This window comes from Danio rerio, chromosome 5 (genome assembly GCF_049306965.1).
Source record: "Danio rerio strain Tuebingen ecotype United States chromosome 5, GRCz12tu, whole genome shotgun sequence".
Classification (NCBI taxonomy): Eukaryota; Metazoa; Chordata; class Actinopteri; order Cypriniformes; family Danionidae; genus Danio; species Danio rerio.
Genome location: NC_133180.1, coordinates 25,530,999 through 25,558,901, shown reverse-complemented (window position 1 = coordinate 25,558,901; position 27,903 = coordinate 25,530,999). Strand labels below are relative to the sequence as shown.

The window sequence follows — 27,903 nt, the reverse complement described above, 5'->3', positions numbered from 1 at the left end:
TGTCGCACGGTGCTGCGAAAAGGGGCAGGGTTAAACAATATGATTAGACATTAACAAAAGTAAGCGATTGCTCCACATTTTACATTTCTTATTTCAAATTATAACAATATGATTAGACATTAACAAAAGTGAGTGATTGCTCCATATTTTACAATTCTTATTTAAAATTATATTCTATTGGTCTAATGCAATCACCTGATGTGATCTTGCAGGTAAGAATTCATCAAGCTTGAACTTTCGAATGCAGTGAAATGCGAAATTGTTTTGCCTGAATGGAAGTCTATAAGGAGCGAAAGGTGCAGTGTGACAGCAGCTTTATAATAGAAATAGTTTTACCTGCTATTACTAGTTTAACAAACTTTTAAGATTATCTAAAATTAGTACAGACAAATATCTGTATATTGGAATGGAGGTTAGTTATTTTTACTTCTTTTCTTTTATTGGCCAAAGACATGCTCTCACATTATTAGTGCTGTGTAAGCATCATCTATTTTACATAGATATAAAAATAAATTAAAACTATTGCGTGTTTTATGATATGCTGTAATAAATTTAAACATTTCATATGTTTTACCACGTATATGTAGACATTACATGAAACAGAAGGTCATGAAAACTGACTTGAAAGTCCTGGAAAAGTGTGTATGAACCCTGTAAAACATAAACAATCCCATTTATTAGTTCAACACTGAATACGCTAGTCAAGCTTACTTTAATTTACTGGCAGATTTCTGGTGTATCCGTCAAGTGACAGTACTTACATTTTGTCTGATTTATTTACAGTATTAAATTTTTAGGGCTTAAGGGCTTAGTACTTAATTTTAGTTGGCTTTTTTTGTAGCTCAGCAATAAAACAAAAACAAAAGGTTGCGTTAAATTTGAAATGACCATCACTGTCAAAGGCATTCGCCCCAACCACCTCCCCATCATTCTCCCTCTCTTTTCAGATGGGATAGCGGGCCAAATCAAAGGTTGCCATGCCCTACTTTGGGCATCTCTGCACTAAACTAAATTTTCGCAGGACTTGATCATTGTGATGAAAATGAATTTATAACACCCCAAGACAAAAATATGACAGTGTTGTGCATTCAATAAGACTTCTCTTTTATTCATTCTTTGGGCACAAATCCAGCTTTTCTGTTCTCTTTCGTTCTTTTTATTAACATCTGCTACTCTTTAAAATAGATTAGCACCCAAATGTTTAGCAGCCATCTGATGCATGATAATGTAGATTCAGAGTGTTTGGAAGCTGTCTGTCTTTCTGCAGGAACCAGAAAGTGATGATGCTAGTAGAATTTAACAATTTAAATTGAACTCCAGCAGTCCATTGTCAGGCTTTTCTCTTGTCCTTATTCATTTGATCAAGTCAGATTATTACAAATTCTCAAAAGCTTTAAATTGAAAAGAAATCCCTGAATAGTTTCAGGCCATTATATTTCCATGACAGAATTTTTATATTATTTGTCATTAATATATGAAAGACTTCTTATGCCTCATGTTATCCACCTGTGCTATGAAATATGATATACATTTAAGCCGCATATTCTGTTTCAGTTTTCTGAACAGCAGGTTTACAAACGTGTTGTAATCTTGAATCAATTGGATTTGGTTTGATTTGATCCGAGTGGACAGTATTTATCGTTGTTCTATCATCTGAATACTGTGCCAGGAATCCTAATGTTTGCCATGTGTTGTTTTGGGCTGCATCATGAAATATGTCAGTGAACTGTCATACACGAATTTCAAAATGTGAGCTCATGAATGGTTTTATTTCAGATAAGTTAATTCTGTTTTTTAGGACCCCCAGGACCGATAGGACCAAGTGGACCACCAGGCCCTATGGGGCAAACTGTAAGTTACAGGCTGATGAGAAAAAAATGTGTGTGTGAATGTATACGGAGCCTCTAAGTTCACGTTTACACTGTCAGGGCTTGATGCCCAATTCTGATTTGTTGCCTTTTTGCCTCACCGTTTACACGTTCTTTTAATTGTGACCCATATCCGATTCATGTGTTTACACTTGCCATACAATTTACGACGTTGCACATGCGTAAAGGCGGGTTGTAGCATCTGCGCCACACTATCCACGATGGAAGAAATTGTCTTGCTTTTAGGTCTGCGAAATATGCGAAGTTCACCCAACCAGGTGGAGGAGGAGGTAAAGGGCCATTATCGCAGCTTGCGCCTATGGTGGTGTCTTCCACCATTCAGAGAAATTTGTGGGTACGAGAGAGATCTCGGGTTTGGTGGGTCAAATTGTGTCAGGCTTTAATGAGGAGTAGTGGGTCTGAAATTTTAGGAGGAGCAAACCAACATTTAATATGCTGTGTCAAAGCTTGTCCACACACCACTTTCCTCTGTTGTTGTTGTTGTTTACCGCGTCGGCGTCTCCACACACGCTCTTCCTTCTATGTCAATAATCCGTGGAGAAGTACCACATTGTCACAGGTTTAATGACGTACAAAACGGAATGCCTCAATAAATCCAATCTGCCTGTTTACATGATAGTCGCATTGTCACATATCTGATTTATATCTAATTTATTTCCACATATGAAGAAGGCCTGAAACTGATCTCTAAATATCCAAAAGCATGCTTTTTCTCGTGTTTACACAGTCATAGAACAGATCTGATCTGTGTTACATATGAGCAAAAAAATCGGGGTGGGTCACATTTCACTGGCTGTGTAAACGAGGCCTAAGAAGACTTCCTGAGAAACTCAAATTCGGTTAGAACGGGGATTCTTACTCGAAGGTCTATGTGTGTCCCAATATAGTGATAAGGGCCATTGTACTGTATAAAGCGCTGCACTTCAAGTGAGATGTTAACTGAGGTCTTGACTCTCTGCAGTAATTAAAAACCTCATAAATCCCTCCATCGCCTCATATCAGTCATGGCCTCTTCATTATGCCTGTCCGTTGAATTGGCTCTGTCGCCCTCTCTCCCAAAGACCAATAGCTAGTGTGTGATGACATCACTGGCTCTGTGGCTGCTGTCATTTCATCAAGAGGGGTGATGAGAGACCCACTTTGGATAACAAGCAGCAAGCAGAAAGCTGCCTTATAAATGCTTCATTCCTCATTTTTCCAACCGAAATGTGCGTCTTCTCTCAAAAGTATCACATTCCTCTGAGAAATTTTGTATTTTGGATCAGAATTTTTTAAATGACCTCACACCACAAGTTTCTTAAGGGAACATTCTGTAATCATATTGTGAGAAGCATTATAATACATTCCTTAGGCTTAAGTCCCTTTATTCATCAGGGGTTGCCACAGCAGAATGAACCGCCAACTTATCCAGCATATGTTTTACACAGCAGATGCCATTTTAGCTGCAACCCAGTACTGGAAAACACCCATACACTCTCATTCACAAACATACACTATGACCAATGTCTTTGGACTGTCGGGGAAACCGGAGCACCCGGAGAAAACCCATATGAACACGTGCAAACACAGAAATAATGCCAACTGATCCAGCTAGGACTCGAACCAGCGACCTTCTTGCTGTGAGGCAACAGTGCTAACCACTGAGCCACCGTGTCGCCTTTATTATAATACATTCATTCGTTTTCATTTCGACTTAGTCTCTTTACTCATCAGGGGTCGCCAGAGCGGAATGAACCGCCAACTTATCAAGCATATGTTTTGCACAACGGATGCCCTTTTAGCTGCAACCCTGTACTGGAAAACATCCATACACTCACATTCACACACATACACTATGACCAATTTAGTTTATTCAATTCACCTATACCGCATGTCTTTGGACTGTTGGAAACCGGAGCACTTGGAGAAAACCCACACGAACATGGGGAGAACATGCAGACTCCAAACAAAAAAGCCAAGTGCCCCAGCCGGGACTTGAACCAGCGACCTTCTTGCTGTGAGGCGACAGTGATAACCACTGAGCCACCATGTCGCCCCCATTATAATATAGTTAATTCATTTTATTTCTCTGTAAGCATGCATGCACACTAACCATATCATCTTTATCTTGTACTCAGGGAAAGCCAGGAGCTCCTGGTTTGCAAGGCCCTGTTGGACCAAAGGGTGATCGAGGTGAAAGAGTGAGTACACAAGATTAAAACTTCCAAAAGTTTAAAGAGAGAGAGAGTGCATTTCTCACCTTTAATGTAATTAACAGGGACCTCTTGGATATCCAGGAGAGAGAGGGTTCAAAGGAGAGCCGGTAAGATGCCTGCTTTCTTAGCAAATAACAGGACAGCACTGTATGAAAGCTGTGTATCGAGTATCAAAAAGATGTTCAGTGCTTGTTTGAGAACCACCCTGAAATTTAGATTAGTATTCATGTTTTTTCTCTTCCCAGGGAGAGCCAGGACCTAAAGGAGAGCCAGGGGAGAAAGGTCTTCCGGTAAGACAAGTCTATCAGGAGCCCTGTTAGCCACACACTTACTCTCTGATCATGCTAAACCTTTACAGGAAGCAGCGTGGGAGAGAAAATGAGTTCCTCACTGTTTAACCGCATTGATTTTTAATAATCTCTTTCCTTATGCCTGCTTATCGTTGTTCTAGAGCGAATTGAACGTAAGAGATTTTGACATTTGCCATGATGTTCTTGTTATTCCTGGTTTTACGATTTCCATTGCTCAAACATGCCATTCATCTGTGTGTTAACATAAGCGATCATGTTAAATCCATCAGTGGACTTTTCATGGGGACTAAATCTTCGGAAAATTAGAGAACGAATGAAAACTCCACTGAGAGGATTTGCTCCACAAATGCTGTTCATTGCTTGCTTACTGTACTCACTGTTTAGCACATTATATGTCTTGGTTTTGAGTGTTTTCCATATGTTTTTGAAGAAGAGGTTGCCCTTTATGGCTAATCTGAGACTGCACTTTTGGCTTCTAGATGTAAAATGGGGTTTAGGGGTTATTGAAGTAGTCTGAGATTAGCATATAAGGGCAAAATCTATTCTGAATGTGCAATTATGTTGTTGGTTTTTGATTGATCGGTGGTTTGGGCTGTCTTGAGTGTTTCCCCTGTCCTCTAAAGCTGATTCCTCTTTCATGACTGTCTCCATGGCTGCCTTTCACAGCCACCAGTCTCTTAGCCGACATCTCTGGCATATACACAACACACAGACGAATTTATTCAATCACGACAATATGGAAACACTATTATTGATATAACCTGATGATATAACGATGATCTGATTAATCAGACCTTTCAAGCAACCAATTGTTGTAACAAAATGATCAAAACTGAAAAGTGTGTGTTGTCTATATGCTCCATTTTAGCATTTGCAGGGATTTGGTGTGTGGATGGATGTGTTGATGGATACAGCTATCCCTCAGTGTCCCACAATGCATTGCTGCATGTTCCCATCTCATTGCATTGCTTGTTATCTTAACTTTTTGCCTCCTTAACGTGCATCTAACCATTTGATGTTGGGTTTCGTAGCATAAAGCGAGTAATAGTCAAGCAAATATTCTGTTAAAATACGTTACGCTATTGCGTTATAAAAGGCTTGATGTACCGAACAGCCTTTTAGCTCACAACAAGGTGATGAATGGTTTTCCGCATGGCCTGTTAAACCCTGAAGATGTGAGCCATTTGTGTGTTATTAATCATAAGATAGATCTTTCGATTAAATCCTATATGTATAACTCCTATGCTGTATCTAGACTCCTTAGAGATGTACACATAATACCGTTTAACTATTTGAAGATTAATCCCTTCACATTTATCAACGTGAGGCCGGGCGCTTTTTAAATACCATGGAGAACGTTTCTGGACAGCAGCCATACCTGTATCTTGTTAATGAATAAGGCTTTTTTTCAAGGAATGATGTTATATATATATATATATATATATATATATATATATATATATATATATATATATATATATATATATATATATATATATATATATATATATATATTGTTTGGTGTTTTATTTGGCTAGATGGACTAACTCCTGCTCTCACAGGCACTAACTTTTACAAAAGCCATACATGCATAACTTTTTCCTGAGTTCATCAATGACTAACGTGTTTCTAATGTGTGCTTGAGCTTGGGATTGTTGTGTAGAATGTATGTATTGTGACTGGTTTCCTTACACTGTACAAGAAATGCCTACCAAAGCCACAAACCTCAGGAATTTAGAGGATTATTTAGAATTTTACACAAAGTGTTAGAGCTTTTTGGATGCCCATGAATTCAAATTTCATGCAAGGATGGGTAAAAATTAAGATTTCACAAAAATATTTATTTTTAAACTTTTGAACAATGCCCTGAAGCTTTGTCTCCATTAAGCTGCTGTCAGATCACAAAACTTTTGTTGTCGGTTACGAAAGTCACTTTGTCAGATTTTCTTGATAAAATCTCGACTTTGTCGTGTGTAACAAATGTGCCAGACTACACGTTGCTTCATGGTCAGTCATCCTGTGATGTCTACGACGATCAATTTTTCCCAAAGCAGTCACAAGTGTTGTTTATATAATATATTATTTATCTCAATTTCATTTTTTTTTTAAATCTTATTTCAACCTCAAAAAACACTGATGCTTGCTGACAGCTAATAACTGCATTATTCAAGTGCATTCATTACAACATGGATAGGATCAAACTTATGATTCCTTTTTAATTTTAAGATATTTTCTTTGAAATCTAAATGTAATGTATAATTTCCTGTTATGGGTTGCTTATAAAACACTTGAACTTGTCGCGATTGAGACGGAGAAGATAAAAGCATCAGAAGACATAATCTTTTAAATAATGACATATTAAAAAATTTGCAAATATATGACAGAGGTTTGTGAATACAACAATTAAAGTAAATCATTAATTAATTCCTTATTTTCCACAGAGCAAAATAAACCATCCACCCGCAGAGTTGAGTAGTGCAGGGGCACAATGAAAAATATAATTTGTATATTTTTCTTGGAAAAAGTATCTTTTTAAAGCAAATTTCATTTGCTATAATTTTATCGTAATTTTAATGCATTTTTTGTTGGTCAGTTATCTATAAATAAAAATAACGAATAACATTTGAGGTGATGCACTTCAAAACAAGTTTGCTTTATGCGCCAAAACATGAAATAAAATAATAATCTAGAATAAAAAAAATTTAAGTGAACTAATCAGTTTCAGTGAAGCCAACATTTTCCACTATTAATGACAAATTTGAATAAGCAGGACTGGCTTTTACAATGTATTTGCAGCACTGAACATGTTCCCAGATTACCTCAGAAGAACAAAATCTGTTGGAAGGCTGTGAGAACTCAGAAACTTGTTGTGAGAATGAAGATGTCTGCATATTTGTGCCAGTCTGTCAGATAAAATTGCTTAAAACACCTTAATATTTTAGAAAAGGTATTTAAAGTTTGCATAACCAATGATTGATCTTATCCACTCGTGACCCACCCAAAAGTAAATATGCAGCCTATCTTTTGATAACCTGACCAGCGCATTAACGGCAGCAGAAATGATGTCCTCCTATCGCACAGTCACCCACGTGACAGAACTCGTCATGAAGAATAAGAAAAAAATTAAGCATGCTAGACTTTCTGAGATGGTGTCATAACGCGTCACAGACATGGTATCGGTTGTCATGAATTATGCCACATTACTCAAGAAGAAACGACTGAATCTTCTGTAACGATGCCCATTTGTCGTTTTCGAATCCCCACGACACCCTACGTCAAGAAAATATTGCCGAAATCGTGTGATCTGACCAGGGATTTACTTTTTAGCAGACTTTGTTAAATGTAAATCAATAATAAAAAAAATCTTTCATTTTCACAGTTGGAAACTTTTATTTTAATTAAAAATACAAATAGTTCAAAAAGACACAAGTCTGTCTAAATATTAAACTGGGATTTTATGATTCAGAATTTAACTGAATGAGATTATCTTTATTGATGCCCAACCTTAATTTCAAGAAATGAATGTGGTCTGATATATTTATATTTAGCTCATCATATAGAAATGAGTCATTGCTCAGCAAGCATTTCTTTTTTACTAAAAGATGTCTAATAGATGTCTAAACATAGTCGTCTTGGCTAGAATAAGGCTAAATTTGGGCTGTCAGTGAAAATCTAATAGACGTCTAAGAATAGGCCAAAACTAGACTAGTCATAAAATAAACAGAAATGAATGAGCACACATATAAAGTCTATCTAATCTGTCTATTTAACCACTAGTCTAGTTTTGGGCTATTCTTAGACGTCTATTAGATTTTCACTGACAGCCCAAGTTTAGCCTTGTTGTACCCAAGCTGTCTACTTTTAGATGTCTATTAGACGTCTATTAAACACACAATTGTTTGCTGGGCATCTCTAATTGGACAGCAGTATTTGAGCTGATGATGATAGTGGCTTTGGTAGAGCATGTATTACCTTCAGATGAGCAGACAAAAAAAAATTAAAGAAATGTTAATGGTCAGCTATTTACAATTATTATTGGGGCAGCCGCGCCATAATGGTAGCAAGTTCGAGTTCAGGTACCAGCAGGGACTGTTGGTGGGAATATCCACCTCAATATTGAGCAAGGCACCGAACCCCCAATTCAAGGGCGTAGATTTGCTCTTGATATTGGCAGGGACGTATATTCCTAGAGCGCATGTATTAAACAACACAAATTCTGTTTTGTGCTTTTAAAAACATTATTAAAGCAATTAACGAAGCACGGCCAATGCTGCAAAAGTCAATTTACATGATTTTACTGTAATCTGGCTTTGAGGAGGTATGAATGTACAGAAATTCAGAGAGGTATGTGACTCATTTTACCGTTTTATTCCTTCATACATTAAATATGTCTATGGATATAACCCTTTGAGCACATTAGGTGACTAAGGGTTGGCAGAGCATTATTTTAAAGGCGATTAAACTATTGGTGGGACAGTTCAGTAATTGGTGGGGACATGTCCCCTCCGTCCATGCCAATTCTATGCACTTGAATTGGTTATACGGTCAAATTGAGTCACCTCTCTACATTTTTGTTAATTAATACCTCCTCAAAGCCAGATTACAGTTAGATCATGTAAATTGACATTTGCAGCATAGGTTGTGCTTCATTAATTGTTATTTGTATAATTAAGTTTTTTTAAAAGCATGTGCTGTTTAATACATGCGCTCTAGGGATGTACATCCCCACCAATATCGTTATATCGTGAATGAGTAAATGCCTAAACTGTAAATGATCCCCAATTGCTCTAACATCTCTCTAGTTTGAAGAACGCTGCTCATCTCTAGGACTTTCCCTAACATAGTCTGAATGTTTTGGGAATGTTAAATGCATGTTCAAATCTAAAACGATTGAACAGTTGGTCTTGATTTGGTTGACGGAGCCTTTGGCCTGGCCTTTAAATGAATGCATGCCCTGTTCTCAAGACTTACGGCATGGCCACAGACGAAAAGAATGAGAAAAGACAGGCAGAGCTAAATCTGATGTGTAGTTAACTGGAGATTGGTAGAGAATGGAGCTGAGAGCTTAACCCGCTAACTGATAATGGATTGATGTAATTGATTAACAGAATGATTTTTGCATCTTGGCGAGCGCTTTTGTTTGGCTTGTGCCCAATACCTTGACGGCTGTATCTATCTCCACAGGGGGATGGGATACACCAAATCCGCGAGGCCCTGAAGATCTTAGCCGAGAGGGTTTTAATCCTCGAGACTATGATCGGTATCCATGGTGAGTAGGAGGCCAGACAATAGGTTTAGGTCTGTTTTCAAAGGACTTAGAAGCAGGGGTCAGAGATTTGAGTGCATCTTTCACCACACGACACCTTTGGGAAGTGAGCGAGGAACAAAGTGTGGCGGAGGACAGGGGGGCTCCAAGTGCTCGACCTGCTATCCGTTGAGCCCACCCGCCACCATGCTTGTCAAAACTCTTGATCTTTGATAGGACTTTAATTTGAAGAAGTTCCAAGTCCTGCAGGCTGACTTAGAGCTGCTGGCTCGCAGGGTGCAGCTGCTGGAGGCGATCATCTGGCCAGGTAATGCCCGCCTCGTATCATCTACTGCCATCTCCTGGCCAGTTACAGGATCAGCAAACAGAAAAGACCAGGACCAGACTCCAGCAGTATTTCACAGTTGTTAAAACTCACCTTCAGGTCATCCAAGATGTAGATGAATTTCCAAGATGGTTTTAGCTGAAACTGTGGTCCTTGACTATTCATAAGGCTTGGCATCAGCTATCGGCACATATGTTTATGGATAAGGTTATACAGTTGAAGTCAGAATAATTAGCCCCCCTGAATTATTAGACCCTGTTTATTTTTTCCTCAATTTCCGTTCAACGAAGAAAATCTTATAGTTAAAATAATAATGTATATAACTGCAGGTTAACTATATTTATATTTATAATAACTTTAACTGTTAAACACTATTAGTTACTAGTAAATTAAAGTTATTAGTAACTAATAACCTTAACTTTTCCCAATTTGATTGTAATGCTATAATGTGCACCTTTTGTAAAGCTGCTTTGGAACAACAATCATTGTGAAAAGCGCTATACTTGAAACTTGAATTAAACTGAATAATGTTCAGATTCTTGAACAGAGCAATCAGCTTGCTTCAATAGACTTGAATATAACCTCAATGTACTGGTACCTGTTGACAACAAGAACCACATTTTCACTGGAAAAAAGTCACCTGCATCTTGGGTGACATGAGGACAAGTAAATAAAAAGCAAATGTTTTTGATGAGCTGTCCTACATTTAAGTAGATTTGCTTTGGAGTGCTACATAACCACTATGTATTTAGTAGATGACTCTGAAAAAAAAGTACATTTACTATAGATATAAATGTGCAACAACCTGGTTTCAAAGTTTCTCTAAAGAGTATAGTGTGATGATGGAGCCACGGTAAATCACCAGTTTGCAAATCAACCCCTAAATATCTGAAAACTACTTCTAACCACTTCTTCCTGTGAACGAAGACCCATCATTACCCACTAAACACAGTAAAAATACAGGGTTCCGGACTTAAAAATTACCAGGTTGAATTTGGTTCCTAAAAGGAGACATTTAGGAGGTGTATGACTTGATAAAGATTGTTATTAGTTATTCAGGACATTGAGTGCACATCCTAAACAATCTCCGAATATGTTTACATGAACACCAATAATCCAATTTTAATATGATTAAGGCAATACTCTGACTAAAGCCGCTTTTCCACTATCGTGCCAAACCGTTTTAGAAACACTTCGGTGCGGTTACGGTTGTTTCTCCACTGAGCCTGGAACGGCGCGGCACGATTACAAACCGTTCTCGGCCTGGAATTTTCGGCACGGTTAGACAACCTGCTGAACTGTGCTGACAGATTTTGTGTGTTGACATCACGGCTCTGTTGCCAAGCTACCACAGCTGGCTCAGCGACAGCACGCTAGTCATCAGGCATGGTCCAGGTCTAAACCGTACAGTTTGAAAAGGGTTTTAAAACCATAGAGCAGTCTCTGACAGATAAGTGAATAATTAATCACATTCTTACGAAGATTAATAAAGTCATTATTTCATTGACTTGATTACAAGTCTACCATGTAAACAGATATTTTGATTACCATAATCTAACTAAAGTAAACTAAACAGAAATCAAATTAAGACGTGTAGTATCCCAATTTTAGTTACATTATTGAAGTGCAGTACAGACATGTTAACACCTTAATCAAACTATTACCGTCATGTATTTAGCGACAGGATATTCCATACAAACAAGGTTTTTTTTTCCCATACGGCGTGCAATATAAAATTATTCCAGCAGTTCATTCTCGCATCTAATATCTCGTTTGTCATGGAGGGCATGCATGAAATGTTCCAGAATGAAAGTGAAAGTGCCAAACTGCAGTTAAAGTCAACAAATTGAAAATAAAACACCTGAAATTACATGAAACTCTGGAGGAAATATGGATAGCGTGTTGATGCAATGACATGAATCGAATTATGTGCTATAACATCTTAAACAGGATCATAAAAGAAACATAAAAAAAAAGCAGCTTATTTAAACACTTTAATCATATTATTGTCTTATTCAGATTAAGGAAAATTATTTGATTACTGATGTCCATGTTAACGTAGTCACTGATGTGATTAAAAACAGCATAAAGCATGTTTATAGAATATATAATACCAGGGTGTTTTCTAGTTGTATTTATTGTACTTTTGTTTCCAATTTGTTCCTGTTACTCTGGTGATCATGATTGTATTGGTGTCATACATTTCATTTATTTTTGTATAAGGAAGAAAAATTTCATACAAAGTGATTCAAGATTACAAATTGAGTGTATTCTGGCATTTTATATATTTGAATGATTTAATCATTTTTTTTTATTTAATCAGTTATATATATATATATTATTATTTTTTAAATATTTTAATTGCTAAACAATCAGTAGTAATTTGTAGATTTTTATATTATTTTATATTTTATTTTAGTTCTTAAGTTTCATTTAACAAAGTACACAACATTAATCAATTATGAGACTGTATTAAGGATTGTAAAAAGGATTGGTTCATTAAAATCATTTGTGATTTAGAAGTCATTACTTGCACAATTTAAGCACATGACTCAACTTCACAAGAATAAATAGCTTTTAAATTAATGCATTTATTTATTTTCATTTTAGTCATAGTTTCAAGCCATTGTTGCCACTTTTCTTTATGTAAAAATGACCACTTTGAACTCCATCCAAAATAATGGTGAACTTGTCAGATTATAGCCACTTTGCACAGTATTTAAAGTAACAGATTAGCACTTAGCAGCTTTAACTCTCTGTTCCTCCAACAGAAGCAGACCTCGGGTCAGGCGATGGCCTGTTTGGCACACCATCTCCAGACGTCTACCGGATTAAGAGGGCAAAAATGTCATCTTTCCGCATCAACTCTCCTTTAATCACTGCTGAGACCAAGGTTCGAGGGAAATAGTCTGACTATTCCGAAAAAAGCGAAGCCATCATTTCCATCTCGATTCCATCATCCGTAAAAAAATTCAACTGAACTGGTAACAAACACACAAGTCTCCTGAGACACACACACAAAAACACACACATTCTACAGATCCAGATGCTTTGGACTATAGTTAATCCCTCAGGGAAGACCAAATGGTGCTGTATAAATGAATCACCTCAAACGGGACTCCACCGGTTCCTAGCACCTCTGGCGTGGTTTGCCATCATGTTGTCATGACATAACCAAGCAGAATCTGTCTCAAAAGGAATTGTTCAACTTGTTTTAGATGAAAAAAGGAAACATGTTTTAGAGTAAGATATACAGAAACAGTATTGGTGCTTGTACAACTGTGGGCAAGAAGGGTACAAAATGCGATTGACATGTCAAACGTTTTAAGGAGAGGATCAAACAAATCCATATTCGTCTTTCCAGCTGCTGTTAGGAGCTCGTGGTAACTTCAACAAACGTACTGTATGAGGAAAAAAAATGCACATATCGATTCTGCTATTCAGCCAAACGCCACACTTTCCCCAATTTCGTTTGTTCTTTGGATTAAATGCACTATGTAGATAGAGAATCACCTTGTTTTTTTAAAGAGAAATGATGACTGAAGGACATAAACGTGTATAAACTTTTAATAGACACTTCAATTGTGATGGAAAAGGGTTTTTGGTTTCATCTCCCCTTTAAAACGGACTGAAACGATAATTAGATTTGAGAAATACTGAAATTGTTACAATATTTTTTTGTCAAAACATGCACATAACAGAATATAAACCACATAAGCAGTCATAAAAATCGTATGTGGATAAAAATAAAAAAAAGTAATCACATGGTTTAACTAATGTGATTTTAACATGTGATTGCGTACATGGTTTTTCTGTATAGGTGAGTGTGAATTTAAATGGTTCTTAGTCTTATGCTCTTTCAATTGTGTTAGCCAGAGCAGTTTCCCCTGTTCCACCAACAGAACATATTTTGGATGTCTCCATTATCTGAGCCCATTAACTTCAGATTTCGGAGTCTTTTCTTATGTTCTGATGAGTTAATTCAGGTGTGTTTGATTATGGAGAGGTTGAAATGTGTACTGTTGGAGTGCCTTCAGGAACAGGGTTGGGAAACACTAGGCTAGAGAACCATAAACCAGATCTGATCCGAGCACAAGGTGAAGTGGTGGGAAAAAGACTCGTATAACTTGAATTCTGTTTTCGTGTTGCATGCATGTCTTTCCATCAGAGTTACATGCACATGCATAGGACTGGTTTCCTTCTTCAATACCTTTCCATGTCTCTGTATTCCTATATAAATATTGTTGTATTGATTATTTATAGATGATTATTAGCAATTGATGTTTTCCTTATACTGTATACCAATTTATGTAACGTCACCTGTATTTTCTTTCCATTTCTAGCCTCTCTGTGTGAATTTGTCTTGCCAGTGTGCAGTCTTACCAGTTGGTGTTAAAAACAAAATAAACTGTTTCTTTTTTTTAAGACAATCCATATTTTCATCATTACTCAGTAATTGCTGGATGTTTAATTTGTTGTAAATGTTAGCAAAGAAACCACATGATTTTCTTCAAACTTCATCATGAAAGCTGCCAAACCATTGTATAGCTATAATAATTTTCCACACCACCCATAATCCACTGGAGCTTTCTGTTGCACACCACAAAGTCACAAAAAAAGAAGTAAATGCTTAATAACAGTTCAACTTGCCTAAGTAAAGCAATAGGGCAATGCTTCAATATGAAGCGATCTCCCTGAACTATGATGCTGACTTCTTCCCCTTCGATATGACCACAGTCTCTTCTCCGATCTGGTCATCGATAAGCAAAGAGATGGCTCCATCCAGCTGCCCTGTAGCTGCCAGAGCCACTACAGCTTTCTCTGTGGGAAAGCCCATCTTCTCCAGCTGCTGCAAACTGGAGGTGAAAAAGATTGATAAAAACCAAGCGCTCAACTTATGATTACTTATAATTGCGGTATGCACTAACCGTAATGAGGATACTGAGGACTTTGGTACTTCCACTTTGTCGGCTGTACCCTCAGGTGCGTCGTGGAGAGATGCTAATATTCCTGCTCTCAGCATCTGCTCCTCTAATAACTGTGAATCTGTTGCCAACGGAGATTCCTGGGGCCACTCTGACACAGACTGCTGCCATGTTGAATAATTCTCAGACTGGAATGCACTGCTAAATGGCTCCGGTCTATTGCACAACAACAGTAATTAAGCTTGTTAATTCTAGTTATTTGATGTGATCTGAGAAAACAATTTTTGGGTAATATTAGCAAAGAGATTGAACTGACCTTGTTGAGGTGTTGTTGTAAACTGGTAGCTGCGAACGAGAGGTGACTGGGATGTAGGCCCATTTTGGCAAGCAGGCACATGCACCCAGTCTCTCTATCTGCTCCAGCATTTCGATTAACTCATTATTGTCTGTAGCGTATATTAAGGGCATCACTTTATAATGTGGTTAAAAAGAGATATCATTTCATACCTTTAAATTAGTTTTAATTGAAGATCAGTTAGGCCTGCCACAGTTACTAATTAATCATCTGATCAGGTTTATTTGGTATGTTTGTAATAAGGTAAGATAACTGTACAATGTAAATGTAAAATGAGAAAAAAAACACTTTGTGTATCCCTCAAGACATTAGTTCTTCATTTACTTTACGATAACTTTTGTGATGCTAGACAACAAAACAAGTCAGAACTGTCAATTTTCAAATCTGAAAGGTGAATAAATAAGGTTTCCTTTGATGTACACTTTGTTAGCATTGAACAATATTCGGCCGAATCATAACCATATGAAGATATGGAATGTTAAGATTTAAAACAATCAAAATACTGATATTTAAAGCATTTAAAGTTGTCCAAATTAAGTTATCAGCAATGCATATTATATTGCTAAATTACCGGCAGCTAGCTCTCTGCAACTCGCACTGAAGCTAAGCAGGGCTACGCCCTGTTAGTACCTGGATGGGAGACCAAATGGGAAAGCTAGGTTGCTGTCGGAAGTGGTGTTAGTGAGACTAGAATCGGGCGATCAAACTGTGGTCTGCGTGAGTCCTTCTAACACCCTAGTATATTGATGGGGATGCTATAATGCTCGGTGAGCATGTTAAACCGAGGTCCTGGCTCTCTGTGGTCGTTAAAAATCCCAGGATATCCTTCAAAAAAAAGAGTAGGGTTTAGCGGGTGGATGCTGCACACTGGTGGTGAATAAGGAGATTCCCTCCAATGTGCAAAGCACTTTGAGAGTCCAAAAAAGCACTACATAAATTTAAGTAATTATTAATATTATTATTATTATAAATTTTAAAAAAAAGTTTTACCACATTTACGTTAGGATATTTACATAATATTTTCATGGAACGTGATCAGTGCTTAATCTTATAATCATTTTGGCATTTAAAAAATGCCCCCCAAAAATGATTTTAATATTTCACCCTCATTTCCTTTCAAAAATCTATTTTACCCTAGATAGAAAAACATTACACTCAATATCTTTTGTTAATAGGCTTTCATTTTGTTGGCAAAACTTTAAAAATTTAAGCATTATTTAAAAAGAATTGCCACAGTTCTGTCTTTTCTCAGGCTTGGCCTATGGACAAAATTCATTCATTCATTTTCTTCTCGGCTTCGTCCTTTTTTATTCTGGGGTTGCCACAGAGGAATGAACCGCCAACTTATCCAGCCAATTTTTTACGCAGCGGATACCCTTCCATCCGCAACCCATCACTGGGAAACATCCATACTCTCTCATTCACACACACACACTCGTACACTACAGCCAATTTCAGCTTACCCAATTCACCTGTACCACATGTCTTTGGACTTGTGGGGGAAATCAGAGCACCGGGAGGAAACCCACACAAACACGAGGAGAACATGCAAACTCCACACAGAAATGCCAACTGACCCAGCCGAGGCTTGAAACAATGACCTTCTTGTTGTGAGGCGACAGCACTACCTACTGCGCCACCACGTCGCCCATAGACAAAATACTCTCTTATAATATAAAATAATATAAAATTTGCTGGTTTCCAGTGTGAATCATAAAAAAACAAGAATAAAATTAAAAATATAAATATTAAATAGAACTTTTACTATTTTTAAAGCATGACAGGAAATATTGCAGGCAAGTTTAATGCCGTTAGGTAAAATAGAAAGAAAATTATGCATATAAAAACTGTAACATAATTGTATGATGAATTGAGAATTAATCATCAGCACAAAATGTATGATGGTGACAGGCCTATTTAATAATAATATATTTAAAAAGTGTAAACCAGTCTGAAATTAGTAAAATGATGATTAAATGAAATTAAAACAAAATATTTGTCAAAACTGCAGGAAAATAAACGAAATAGCTAGTATGGTGATCTTAAAATATTGTCTCAGACAAAAGGAGTCAAAAAGGCTGTGAACCATTGGTGTAGTAAAGGATACAGTTGAGTCCCAGGCAAATGGCATAGAAGTGCAGCAGGCCTGGAGCACTGGGAAGGAGGAAGAGGTCAAAAATCAACAAGAGCCAAGGTAAGAACCAGACAGGAACAAAGCGCAGGACTCTCCTCTGCTTGACCTGTCGACACTGAGCCGTGAGCAGGGCGAGGTGAATGGCTGCGTATCCAGAGACCCTGCTGGCTTCATCTCCAGTAACAAAAAGAAACAGGGCATAAATAGGAGGAAGGAGCAGAGCCGAGATGAAGGAGAGGGTGAGGAAGGTAAAAGTCCCCCATCTTCTCTCCTGACAGGGCCCAATCCAGAGCAGCAGGGAGATGTTGTGGAGAAATGAGGTCAGCTCTTCATTACTGAAGGCGTAGAAGATGAAATCTGCAATACACAAGAAAGTAAATAAGTTGATGACATTATTTTAAGTATAATATAATAGTACTTTGCTTACCATAAAATCCAGGAAATTCCCCACCTGGTCCTAAACTTAGACTGGCATGAATACCACAGAGCCAAGTCGACACAATTAATGATAGGATTAAAAATGTTCCACTACAACACCCTGGACGGTTTGATCCAGACCACATCCATGCCGGAAAGATATTATTAAGCATTGTAAACTGACAAACGCATACCAATGTTTACATGTATATACCTCAATATATGCTTATGTCAGATGTATCATAGGTAATGTTAACCCTATCCATGTTTTCATTTGCACTTCACTGCCAGACGCTAGCATCCTAGCAACGGATAACGACGAGTGTAATTACAACCAGCTGTACTTATGTCGTATTTATTTTATTAATTGTAAATTATTAAAGAGACCAAACAACGCCGATGTTACTTGACATCCCTTTTATTTTGACAGCGAGTAACTTCCTATAACAGGAGAGCGTATTCACTTTGGGGGGTTACGGATTTGTTTTGTGAACGTTAACATTGTGTATTCGGGAATCAACATGTTGATATAATACACTGAAAGGATTTGTAGTATTCAACAATTTATCGAATTAATTGTAAAATTTTAAGGTGAATAAAAGGTTAATATTTAGAAACATATTTCTGTCTGCCACCCTCTATAATCGTTGTCTTGTTGGTACGCTCCGTTTTGCTCTCAAGCATGCGTACTTATCGCGCATGCACCGTTGCGCCTCACACAGCATACTGTTCTCCAACGGAAAGATGGCGTCAGTCACGAGTGAGTTTTTAAATCGTTTTTCTTGTTTGAAATTCGAATCTTTAATTTGTTAGCAGCTGAAATTAAGCACTTATATTTAAGTAAATGTTAAGTTATATTGCGAATTTGAGAGAGTTTTGTTTAGATAACCGACGTTTTTCAAGCGTGCGGCCTTAAGTTTGTGTTTTTAGGTCAAGGTGTTTGTTTGAAGCTAACCGCTCCAAAACTCGACTCAGCTTGGTTTTTAAACTCCATGTTTTCAATAAAAACAACACTAGCTCACTTTAGAATCAAATAGTTTACTTTTGATGCGTTTTTCTCGTGTTTTTAATGTTTCACGCTCGGCTCGTTGTTTCGTAAATGGTAGCAGGCGTGGTTTAAAAACAGCGGGATTGAGTGCGCATGACGAACAAAATGTTTAGTTTTCTTTGTTTAGCGTTTTTGTATAAAGACATTTAAATTTAAATTCATGTAAGCATTTTTTTTTATATTATTACTCATTTTCGTCTGTAAATGTAAAGTTAACGAGTAAAACTTTAAAGTTTGCACTGTTTAATGTGTTAGCTGAACCCTAACGTAAGCGTGGTCACTCATTGTTCTGAACTCGTGTGTCCTGAAATAGTTTCAATGCTTTAATAGCCAAATCTGTCTTGTTGATGCAAGGTTTGTTCCAACCGAATGGCTGGAATTCAAAAGAGACTGCTCTTCTTTGTCTGTTGTTGTGTTTGCCCAAGTCCTGCATCGTTATTGGACCATAATAAACCCTGAATGTCCAGTCAGCAGTTTGCAGGTCGTCTAACTTTTGTAATGATTTATTTCCCCGTAGATTATAGCAGCTACAACCAAGCTGGAGCACAGCAGTCGTAAGTCCACCTCGATTGATTACTAAACTCTAAACATAGTGCTTGGGTATGAATTGATCAAATAAAATGTTTTTTTTTACGCAGGTATGGCTCATACACTGCACCTCCTGCTCAGACATATGGACAGACTGCACAGGTACAATCACTTCTCAACATGTAACTTAGCACATTTACATGGCTGACATTATTTGCTTAACACTACCCAAAGTCAGTAGACCATTAGGGCCTTAAAGCATTTTTAGAGCCTGTTAGTTAGAATATAATACATTTTTTACTGTTAGAAAAAAGTTAAGATTTTTTTCTCTAAATTTAGCAGTCATCTATGTAGCAGTCTAATGTATTGTTTTGTGTAAAATAAAAACAGGCATATAATTAATAACTTTTTTTTGTTTTGTTTTTTGCAGCAGGGATATACTCAGCAAGATTACAGCTCCTATGCTCAACCCGCTGCTGCACCCGAGGCCACCTACAGTCAGGCAGCGCCCTCTGCTGGAGCGTATGCGCAACAGCAATACGGATCTACATACGGGCAAGCAGCAGCAACAGCGGCTGCAGCACCAGGTGCTTATTCAGTGTATTTGTCTGTTAATGAAAATAGCTGGAGCGAGACTGCACGTTTTTTATTTTAATGGATTTTACTCCACCCATGACTAATTTGTAATGCTGATTTATAATTGTTCTGAACCTTTACTGCAGACAAATGTCATGCCTATCATTTATAAAGGGTGTTAGAATTCAACAGATTGGTGCTTAGCAGTAAACAATAAGTCTGGATCCTTGGGGACGCAGTGGTGGAAACATTGTAATTTGTATAAACTGTTATTTCGGCATTTAAGTAGGAAAATCAAGTAGGGCTTCGACTGCACAATATATTAAACTTACCATTGCTGGAATAGTTTATATAACATTTGTATCACAAGGAGGTGCGAATTTACATTTTTGTCTTTCATGCATAGTTTGTTCATCCAAATTTAACCAATTTAATTAAGTTTCACTGTCGTTACTTTATTATTCTTAAATTTACTGTTCCCTAAAGAAAAGAGATTTTTACAGTGTACAAATTTTAACGCAATATGCAAATACTTAAGGTACTGACATTAAAGCCACACATTAGAACTTTATCTTGGGTTGAAATACAAAGTTGAACACACATCCCAGGATTTCATTTACTTAAATAACACTGGGTTAACAAGCAAAGTTCTAAAGCCCCATATTGAACCTACTTTTCAGTGGGTCACATGGACCGTTTCTCTAAAGATGGTTATTTTGTAGAAAGTGGCAAAAATGTGAATCCCCTTTTTTTTTTTTTGCTTGAAATCAAGATTGTTATTTTTCTGTTTTAAAATAAAGGTTAATACGAATAGGCTTATTATTGTTAATTCTCAAACATGGTAAAACAACAATAATAATATTAGGCTGATGTGTAGGTATACTGTTGCTTAAAATGCAAAGTTTTGTATATATATTATGGTGGACTTGAACAGACTTTCAATATGTCCTGTTTGTTAATTCACAGTAAAAAATAGCTATTCATAATTTTAAAGTTGATTTATGTTAAAGACATGTGCTTGTCATCTGCCATTGACAACATTATTAGACCATTTGTTTTCACTGGTAAAATTGGAATTTTGTCGTTATCAGATTTCTTGCATTACATTTAACAGCGTATATAGGCTAGGGTTGTTATACTGACACAAACATTCATTTTTATGCACAACACTGTTCGCTATGAAAGAAAAAAAAATGCTAAACCTAACTCTTAAATACTATGATCATTTAAATGATGTGCACACAGGTTTCAATTTCACTTTCATGGCTGCTGTCAATGAGAAAAAAACACATGCATGCGAATCGCACGGCCCGCAAATAATCGCTCCGTGCAACAAACTAAATGTTATTTACAACTTAATTACCTGTTGCTCGCAGCCTATGCAGGTTCTGTTCTCTAAAGTATGCGCCATTGGCGTGCATGTTCTCAAAAGTAAGCAAACAGCTGGGGGTCACCTCGCGTGTGATTTCGCGGCTGCGAATACATCATTACATTTAGACCGAAATTACGTTTTTGGGTGAGTTATACCTTAATAATAAATACAGTATGTGACACTTTCAACGCCTTTTGAAGGCGTTGATGTTGTTGTGAAGACTTGTGCGACTGCCTTGCTTCGCTCCTGACCTTAAAAATATAATTGGCTGTATCGTAGAAAAAGCAGAATTAAGATTGTGCGGGGTCGAATTGAGATCGTAATCTTTTTCCGATTAATCATGCAGCCCTAATGGCTTATACACAAAACAGCAGAATTTAAACCTTTTTTGGCACTACAGTGCTGGTGAACACCCTATGTAAAACATGTAGTCCTCACCTCTTCAAGTTAGACTCGTTCACTTTTGCTTTCCTTATTTTGCTCTCCTGCTTGTGTGGTAGTGCTGTTTATTCAGGTGCATACAGAAAATGATTACTTTAGCTAATTTTAGGTAACTGTTCTCCTCAGCTGCATATGGAACTCCACAGCCAGGAGCCTATACTCAGCCTGCACAGAGTTACGGGGCCAGCAGCTACACCGGCTCCACTGCTGCCCCTGCTGCTCAGGCTTCCTATGGCTCTCAGCCCGGATACTCCACCCAGCCGGCCTATTCTGGCTACAGCCAGCAGCCTGCTGCCTCCGCTCCTCAGAGGTAACTGGACCATCTCCTAGAGTAGCACATCAACAGAATGCAGAAATGCAGCCTCCTGCAGTATCTCCATATGCTGTACTACCCTCACGCTGCGTAAACCTGAACACAGCTTCTATCTCACAGTTCTGCTTTCTGTGGTGAAAAACATCAAGTCTGTTTAATGTGCAAAGTAGCAATTACCCTTCCATTCTAATACTGTTTTGTCAAGCCTGTTCAGTGTCATACAAATCCGAGCCAAAAATAATTTTGAAACAAGCCTCTTATACATTCTTATTTAAAATAAAAATTAACGTATAGAAAGTGTCTAGGTGAATTTGAATGGTAAATTAAGTTTATTTGAATTTTACTAAAATAATAGCTAAATTAAAAATAAATTGCCATTTTTCTTCAATTTGATATTTTTATTGACATCTAAATGATTTAAAAATTTGGTAGCATGTATTCCTTAATGTATTAAATTTTCCTAGTTACAGTGCAAGCAGCCAGCCGGCCTACAACCAAAGTGCCTATTCGCAGCCTGCAGGCTATTCTCAGCCAGGATACCAGGCTCAGCAACCGGGCTATGGACAACAACAGCAGAGTGCTTATGGACAGGGACAACCACCTCAACAGCACCAGCAAGGCCCGCCTGCTGCCTACCCTCCTCAGGGGAGCAGTTCCTATGCACAGACTCAGTATGGCCAACAGAGTGCGCCACAGAATGATTACCAGCAAAATCCTTATAGTAAGTCCATATTCCACTGGTAGTGTTTCCAGTTATTCATCAAGTACTGAGCCCGGTGCTTAGTGTGCAATCTTTCCTGTAGACAGTTACAGCCAGGGTGGCGTGAGCGGAGGTTACCCAGGGTCACAGCGTGGTGGATACCAGGATGGTGGCCGAGATGGATATGACCGTGGAGGTCCTCGAGGCCGTGGTATGGGCCGCGGTGGCATGGGGTAAGTTCAAACATTCTTAGTCTAACTAACAGTTCATTTGTTTTCCCTCTCGCTCATTTTACTGAGTGTATCATCACCACCTCCAGGGTTTGTATGTGCAGGCGTCTAAAGAGTGAAGTTTCTTCTCTAGCTCGTCCAAACATTATTTGATTTGTAGAGGTTTTTATGACCACAAGGGTGTTGTTGCAGAGTTTACTTTGGGTTCATTTATTGTAGTTATTTTTATTTATGGGGTAATTTTAGTACAGGGATGCCGAAACCTGGTGATGCAGAGTTTAGTTCCAACCCTAATTAAACAGACCTGAGCCAGCTAATTAAGCTCTTTTTGGATATACTTGAAAAATCCAGGTAGGAGTGTTGAGGTTGGAGCTAAACTATGCAGGACAACAGCCCTCCAGGACAGAGTTTGGGCACCCTTATTAAACGCATATTTCGGGATAGGTTTTTTTTCTCTCAAGTTTACAGTTTTTGCATTTTGTGTAATCTTTTTTTTTTTTTTTTTTTTAAGTTTCTTTCTATAATTCATATTTAAGGTTTTGTTTGGAGGTGTGGTTTTTCTGTAATTCAAGATGTCTACTAAAAGAACCCTTTGGTTTGGCTGTTTAAGGCTCTGTACAGTACTGCTGTTAGGTCTTTGTGGGTAAAGGAAAACTTGGCAAACACATTAAGACATTTGAGAATTTGGTAGTTTTCCCTGAAATTTTTTCTTTGGCAGATGGTGGCACAATTCTGGGTTTTGAAGTTTTATCCTTGCTGGGTTTTATATTTAAAAGGAAATTGTTGTATTAAGAGTATGCGGATCATGATCAGGTTTTAAGAGGGTCAGTGCAAGTTGTACAGTTGGTTCAGTTTAAAAGACATTTAAAGAAATGGTTGGAGTAACCTTGAAGACAATCCTTGGATATTTAACGGACACAGTGATGTACTTTCTTTAACGAGGTAAGAATTTTATTTTGTGAAAGCAACTTTTTAAGTGCTTCCCAGTAGGTGCTTTTTATTAACCCATAAAACTAATCATTGTTTGTAAACGAAATAAGATGTGTTCACCAAAATTGTGTTCCTATTGAATTTGTTTCAGGGGACGGTGAGCATGCCATTTTACACAATTTTTATATTAAAATTGATACATTTTCATGTTCTTAAATATTTTTGCACTTGTGAACTGTTTCTTATTTCAAAGGTCTTGTTTTTAACATTGTCACATTTATACGCTGCAGGTATCAAAGATCGATGTAAGAACAGCAGTACTTATTCTTAAGTACCTTTTTTCAAAGGCAACAACTCGAACCATGGGGAACGTTTTTGATTTAGGGATTTTTTTTGTTGTTGAATTTACCTACTGTTTTGGAACATTTTGTTTTAGTCAGCATATTTGTGAAATGTATTTTTTTTCTCCTTGGATCACCCTTTGTAAACGTTCATTTGTGCTCAGTATTTTTGAATGTACTGTTTTGTTCAATGCTGACTTTTTTTACTGGGTTAATTTGGGTTCAGATTGCTAAAGATTTTTTTTGCCACAAGATTGCTGTATTTTCTGTGTGGTTGTAACCCAAAAGAATAAGGCATCAAGCTAACTTCATAATTTTTCCCACTTTACAAAAGGTTTACAGCAAGTCAATGTCTTTCTGGTCCTGTGTGGTTGTTTATGTTAATTTTTGCAACTGAAGAATGTATAGAAACGAACAAGTCACAGACCATATTATCCTTAAAAGATTGGTTGGTGCCTACAATATGTTAAATTTTGCAACTGAAGAATGTATAGAAATCATAAAGCTGTTCCAGTAATTAACAAAATATTGTGAAATATTACATGAGACCTTTGCATAGTTAGAGGGGGGATTTTGTGTTCATTTTTTACTCAAGTCCTATGGTTGGAGACTAAATGGAATATCGCCTTCATATCTTCATGTTTAGCATCGCTGGAGACAGAGGGGGCTTCAATAAGCCTGGTGGTAAGTTTCTAAAGCGTTATCCATTGGTTAGTCCACTCGACTTTTGATATAGAGGCTATTCACGCCTATGTGTCCTTAAAACCTTTCATTTGGTGTGCCACTTTTGCCACTTTAAAAAAAAAAAACTACAACAGTGTGTTCTGGTGGTTTATATTTGGTGTGTATATATTTGGATTTCTTCAAAAGTTGACGTGTCCTTTGACAAAGCGTCTTTTTTAATTCTACATTTGACATTTCCATTTTATTCTGAGAATCAATTGTGGTCCAGGGTAATCCTGAAAATGGTCACATTTTTTCAATGCATTTAATTCTGCTCAGTTTTTTTTATTGGCAGGTTGTCAGGTTTTTTTTTGTAAGTCATGATATCATTTACTAATAGGATTTCTTGTTTTTCTTTGATTTTTGCTGAAACCCAGGACCTATGAGGGGTGGAATGGATCGTGATATGGGTACGTTTTCACTTGTTTTCATGCACACTGTTTAGACTATTAAAATTCATTGAACTAATAAAGAGATGGGAAAGCCTTATTGTGATAATTCAAATGCTGTTCTATACAGTAATGTTGAGAAATTAAAAAGCCAATTTCAATATGGATCATTTTCAATAAGGATGTTCTCTAATATTCTGCAGCATTTCAGTTACCCTGATTTACAGCAAATGTAGAATTGTAGCTAAATCTTTTTCTTAAACACACAGGCCATCCAGGAGAGCAGGACTCTGAGAACAGCACCATCTATATCACAGGTCTCACTGAGAATGCCACTCTACCAGAGATGGCTGAGTTTTTCAAGCACACTGGAGCAATTCGGGTGAGAAAATATGAATCTAGGTGGTTAATTCTAAATAACTGGTTGGACTGTTTTAATGATGACTTTGGTATCTCTCTTGCAGATAAATCGGCGTTTAAATCAACCAGCCATCAACATCTATACAGATAAAGACAGCGGCAAGCCAAAGGGGGATGCCACACTGTCCTATGAGGAACCTGCATTTGCCAAAGCTGCAGTTGAACATTTTGATGGTTTGTTTGCTGCTTTTATTATATTGCCATAACTTTGGATTTTTTATTCTGCTACTTGAATTTATCATCTGTACTTTACATTTCAAAAAAAAGGAAAGGAGTTTCAGGGCAGGAGATTAAAGGTCTCTATGGCCCGCCGGAAGCCCATGATTGGGGGAATGAGAGGAGGAATGCCAATGCGAGGTGGCCCTGGAATGGATCGTGGAGGTATGATAAACCCCCAAGGCATCAAGTGACGTTCAACCAGAAGGTGTTTGTTTATTAATGACTTTGTGCAATGCAGGAATGATGGGCAGAGGAGGCGAGAGAGGCGGCTTTCCCCCGCGTGGTGGCCCTCGAGGTGGAATGGGCTGGAACGGCGGCCCTCAACCAGGAAATGTGCAGAAAAGAGCTGGAGACTGGGAATGTCCTAACGCGTGAGAGATCCATCGTACTAGATGAATTGTTTTGGCTGGTAAATATGCATAAATCTAAATTAATTTTTTTTTTTTTTTTTAGTGGTTGTGGAAATCAGAACTTCTCCTGGAGAATGGAGTGTAACCAGTGTAAAGCTCCAAAACCCGAAGGCCTTGGAACTTCTCCTCCCTTTTCTCCAGGTACTTTCTGATTCAAAATCTGTTAGCTGTGATTAGTAATCTCTACTTGTGTCTGAGTTTGTGGTTTAAACTGTGTTTAAGGAGGTGAACGTGGCAGGGGTGGCATGAGGGGCGGCAGGGGCATGGACCGTGGTGGGCCGGGAGGAATGCGTGGAGGCTGGGGAGGAGATCGCGGAGGCTTCAGAGGCCGTGGTGGGATGGATAGGGGCGGATTCAGAGGAGGTAGCAGGGGTGGTCCTCCCATGGACAGAGGCAGAAGAGGCATGGGACCCCCAGGCAAGATGGAAATGAGGTGAGCATCACATGTTGCAAATGTTAACAAAATGCAAAGTGCTTTAGTGCTTGGGGTGCATATAGAGATCGTTTCTTTTGCTCTCTCAACAGGGATCATCGTCAGGAGCGCAGGGAAAGACCCTACTAAGTTCACGCATCAAGCAAAAGGAAATTTACATAGAGGAAAAAATTTTAAAAGTCCTTTTTATTTATGATTCCATATTTATACATGGTTATCTCTTTTGCTTGCTTTTAGTTTTTTTTTTATTTCAGTACCACTGGTTTTAGTTAAACTCTTGTTGCGTTTTTGTATGTTGTAATTGATTTCTTTTATATTAAAAATACTCAGTTGCCCTGTAGTCATTATTTTTGGGGATGTACGTCTTACATGTCTCTGTAGCTGTATGTACTTTAAACAAATTTTTTTTTAAATAAACTTTTCCACCTCCAGTTTTTTTGCATTTTTGTCATTTTTGTGTATTGAAGTTAGCAAATATTAAACTTTTTATAAAAGTTCATGGTTTTATTACAATGGAGTATTCTTCATGGAGTAACCTAATGGCATGCACTGTAATGACTGCAATTCAGACTTGAACCATTAGATGTCTCAGTTGTTTAAGGTACACGGAATGTTTTCATCTGTCACGTGTATGAGAACAGCTTTATCTGCTGAGTGTTGTATAAAATGATGCCAGCTTTTTTCAGAGCATGACTAAGCCTCTATTAGGGCCTTCTGATGAACATTGTGTGGGTTTATTTGGATCTACATAATATGATTTTAGCCTTTTTTTCAATAAAATTATAAAAAGCCTTATTTCAAGAAGTGTCCGGTGTTCTCATATTGCAATCGTTAAAGATTTTTGGCATTTATATTTTGCAAATCTGCTACACTCTTGAACTGTTCCATAAAGCAAGTTGAAATATTCTTTCATTTTCTTTTTAGCTTAGTCTCTTTTATTTAATCAGGCGTCACCACAGCAGAATGAACTGCCAACTTATCCAGCATATGTTTTACACAGCGGATGGCCATGA

General features: G+C 37.6%; 3 protein-coding genes across 19 annotated transcripts in view; 2 read left to right on the top strand and 1 right to left on the bottom strand.

Moving 5' to 3' along the window:
• emid1 (EMI domain containing 1) overlaps nucleotides 1-14,416 on the top strand; it is a 129,484-nt gene extending 115,068 nt beyond the window's left edge. The window contains exons 11-17 of one of the 6 annotated variants that reach the window (XM_005165225.6): nucleotides 1,799-1,851; nucleotides 4,007-4,069; nucleotides 4,147-4,191; nucleotides 4,330-4,374; nucleotides 4,536-4,547; nucleotides 9,580-9,664; nucleotides 12,758-14,416. In XM_005165225.6, the coding sequence (XP_005165282.1) occupies nucleotides 1,799-1,851; nucleotides 4,007-4,069; nucleotides 4,147-4,191; nucleotides 4,330-4,374; nucleotides 4,536-4,547; nucleotides 9,580-9,664; nucleotides 12,758-12,894 (440 nt within the window). In that variant the 3' untranslated portion in view covers nucleotides 12,895-14,416. Of the gene's footprint in view, nucleotides 1-1,798; nucleotides 1,852-4,006; nucleotides 4,070-4,146; nucleotides 4,192-4,329; nucleotides 4,384-4,535; nucleotides 4,548-9,579; nucleotides 9,969-12,757 lie in introns of all 6 variants that reach the window. The other 5 variants (XR_012406859.1, XR_012406858.1, XM_005165226.6 and 2 more) reach the window with 5 other exon arrangements.
• Nucleotides 13,536-18,248, bottom strand: rhbdd3 (rhomboid domain containing 3). Of its 2 annotated transcripts, none has more exons than XM_068221321.2 (5): nucleotides 17,852-18,245; nucleotides 17,374-17,757; nucleotides 15,228-15,357; nucleotides 14,915-15,127; nucleotides 13,536-14,842 (listed from the first exon to the last, which is right to left on the bottom strand). In XM_068221321.2, the coding sequence occupies exons 1-5, from the start codon at nucleotides 17,988-17,990 to the stop codon at nucleotides 14,686-14,688; spliced, it is 1,023 nt and encodes a 340-aa protein (XP_068077422.1). In that variant the 5' UTR covers nucleotides 17,991-18,245; the 3' UTR covers nucleotides 13,536-14,685. The 2 variants fall into 2 exon arrangements, with proteins under 2 accessions (XP_068077422.1, NP_001121831.1); NM_001128359.1 differs by having other exon boundaries at nucleotides 14,284-14,842; nucleotides 17,828-18,248.
• A 275-nt stretch (nucleotides 18,249-18,523) lies between these two features.
• On the top strand, nucleotides 18,524-27,321 carry ewsr1b (EWS RNA-binding protein 1b). 11 transcript variants are annotated; one of them, NM_212630.1, is given in 16 exon segments: nucleotides 18,524-18,577; nucleotides 19,383-19,419; nucleotides 19,504-19,555; nucleotides 19,827-19,980; nucleotides 21,909-22,092; nucleotides 22,560-22,816; nucleotides 22,899-23,028; nucleotides 24,943-24,980; nucleotides 25,397-25,429; nucleotides 25,678-25,790; nucleotides 25,873-26,002; nucleotides 26,096-26,209; nucleotides 26,286-26,418; nucleotides 26,501-26,598; nucleotides 26,680-26,890; nucleotides 26,983-27,321. In NM_212630.1, coding segments are annotated over 16 exon segments (1,737 nt in total). In that variant the 5' UTR covers nucleotides 18,524-18,561; the 3' UTR covers nucleotides 27,020-27,321.
• The last annotated feature ends 582 nt before the right edge of the window (nucleotides 27,322-27,903 follow it).

Excerpts from the sequence above, each read along its gene's own strand:
- rhbdd3 (NM_001128359.1), bottom strand. The coding sequence starts at position 17,990 with ATGCTTAATAATATCTTTCCGGCATGGATGTGGTCTGGATCAAACCGT. Across the intron at positions 17,758-17,827 it reads GGAATTTCCTGGATTTTATG|ATTTCATCTTCTACGCCTTC; the intron begins GTAAGCAAAGTA and ends TGTGTATTGCAG. Across the intron at positions 15,128-15,227 it reads TACAACAACACCTCAACAAG|ACCGGAGCCATTTAGCAGTG; the intron begins GTCAGTTCAATC and ends GTTGTGCAATAG.
- ewsr1b (XM_073949813.1), top strand. The coding sequence starts at position 19,325 with ATGTCCAGTCAGCAGTTTGCAGGTCGTCTAACTTTTGTAATGATTTAT. Across the intron at positions 22,817-22,898 it reads TTACCAGCAAAATCCTTATA|ACAGTTACAGCCAGGGTGGC; the intron begins GTAAGTCCATAT and ends TCTTTCCTGTAG. Across the intron at positions 24,981-25,396 it reads GGGCTTCAATAAGCCTGGTG|GACCTATGAGGGGTGGAATG; the intron begins GTAAGTTTCTAA and ends GCTGAAACCCAG.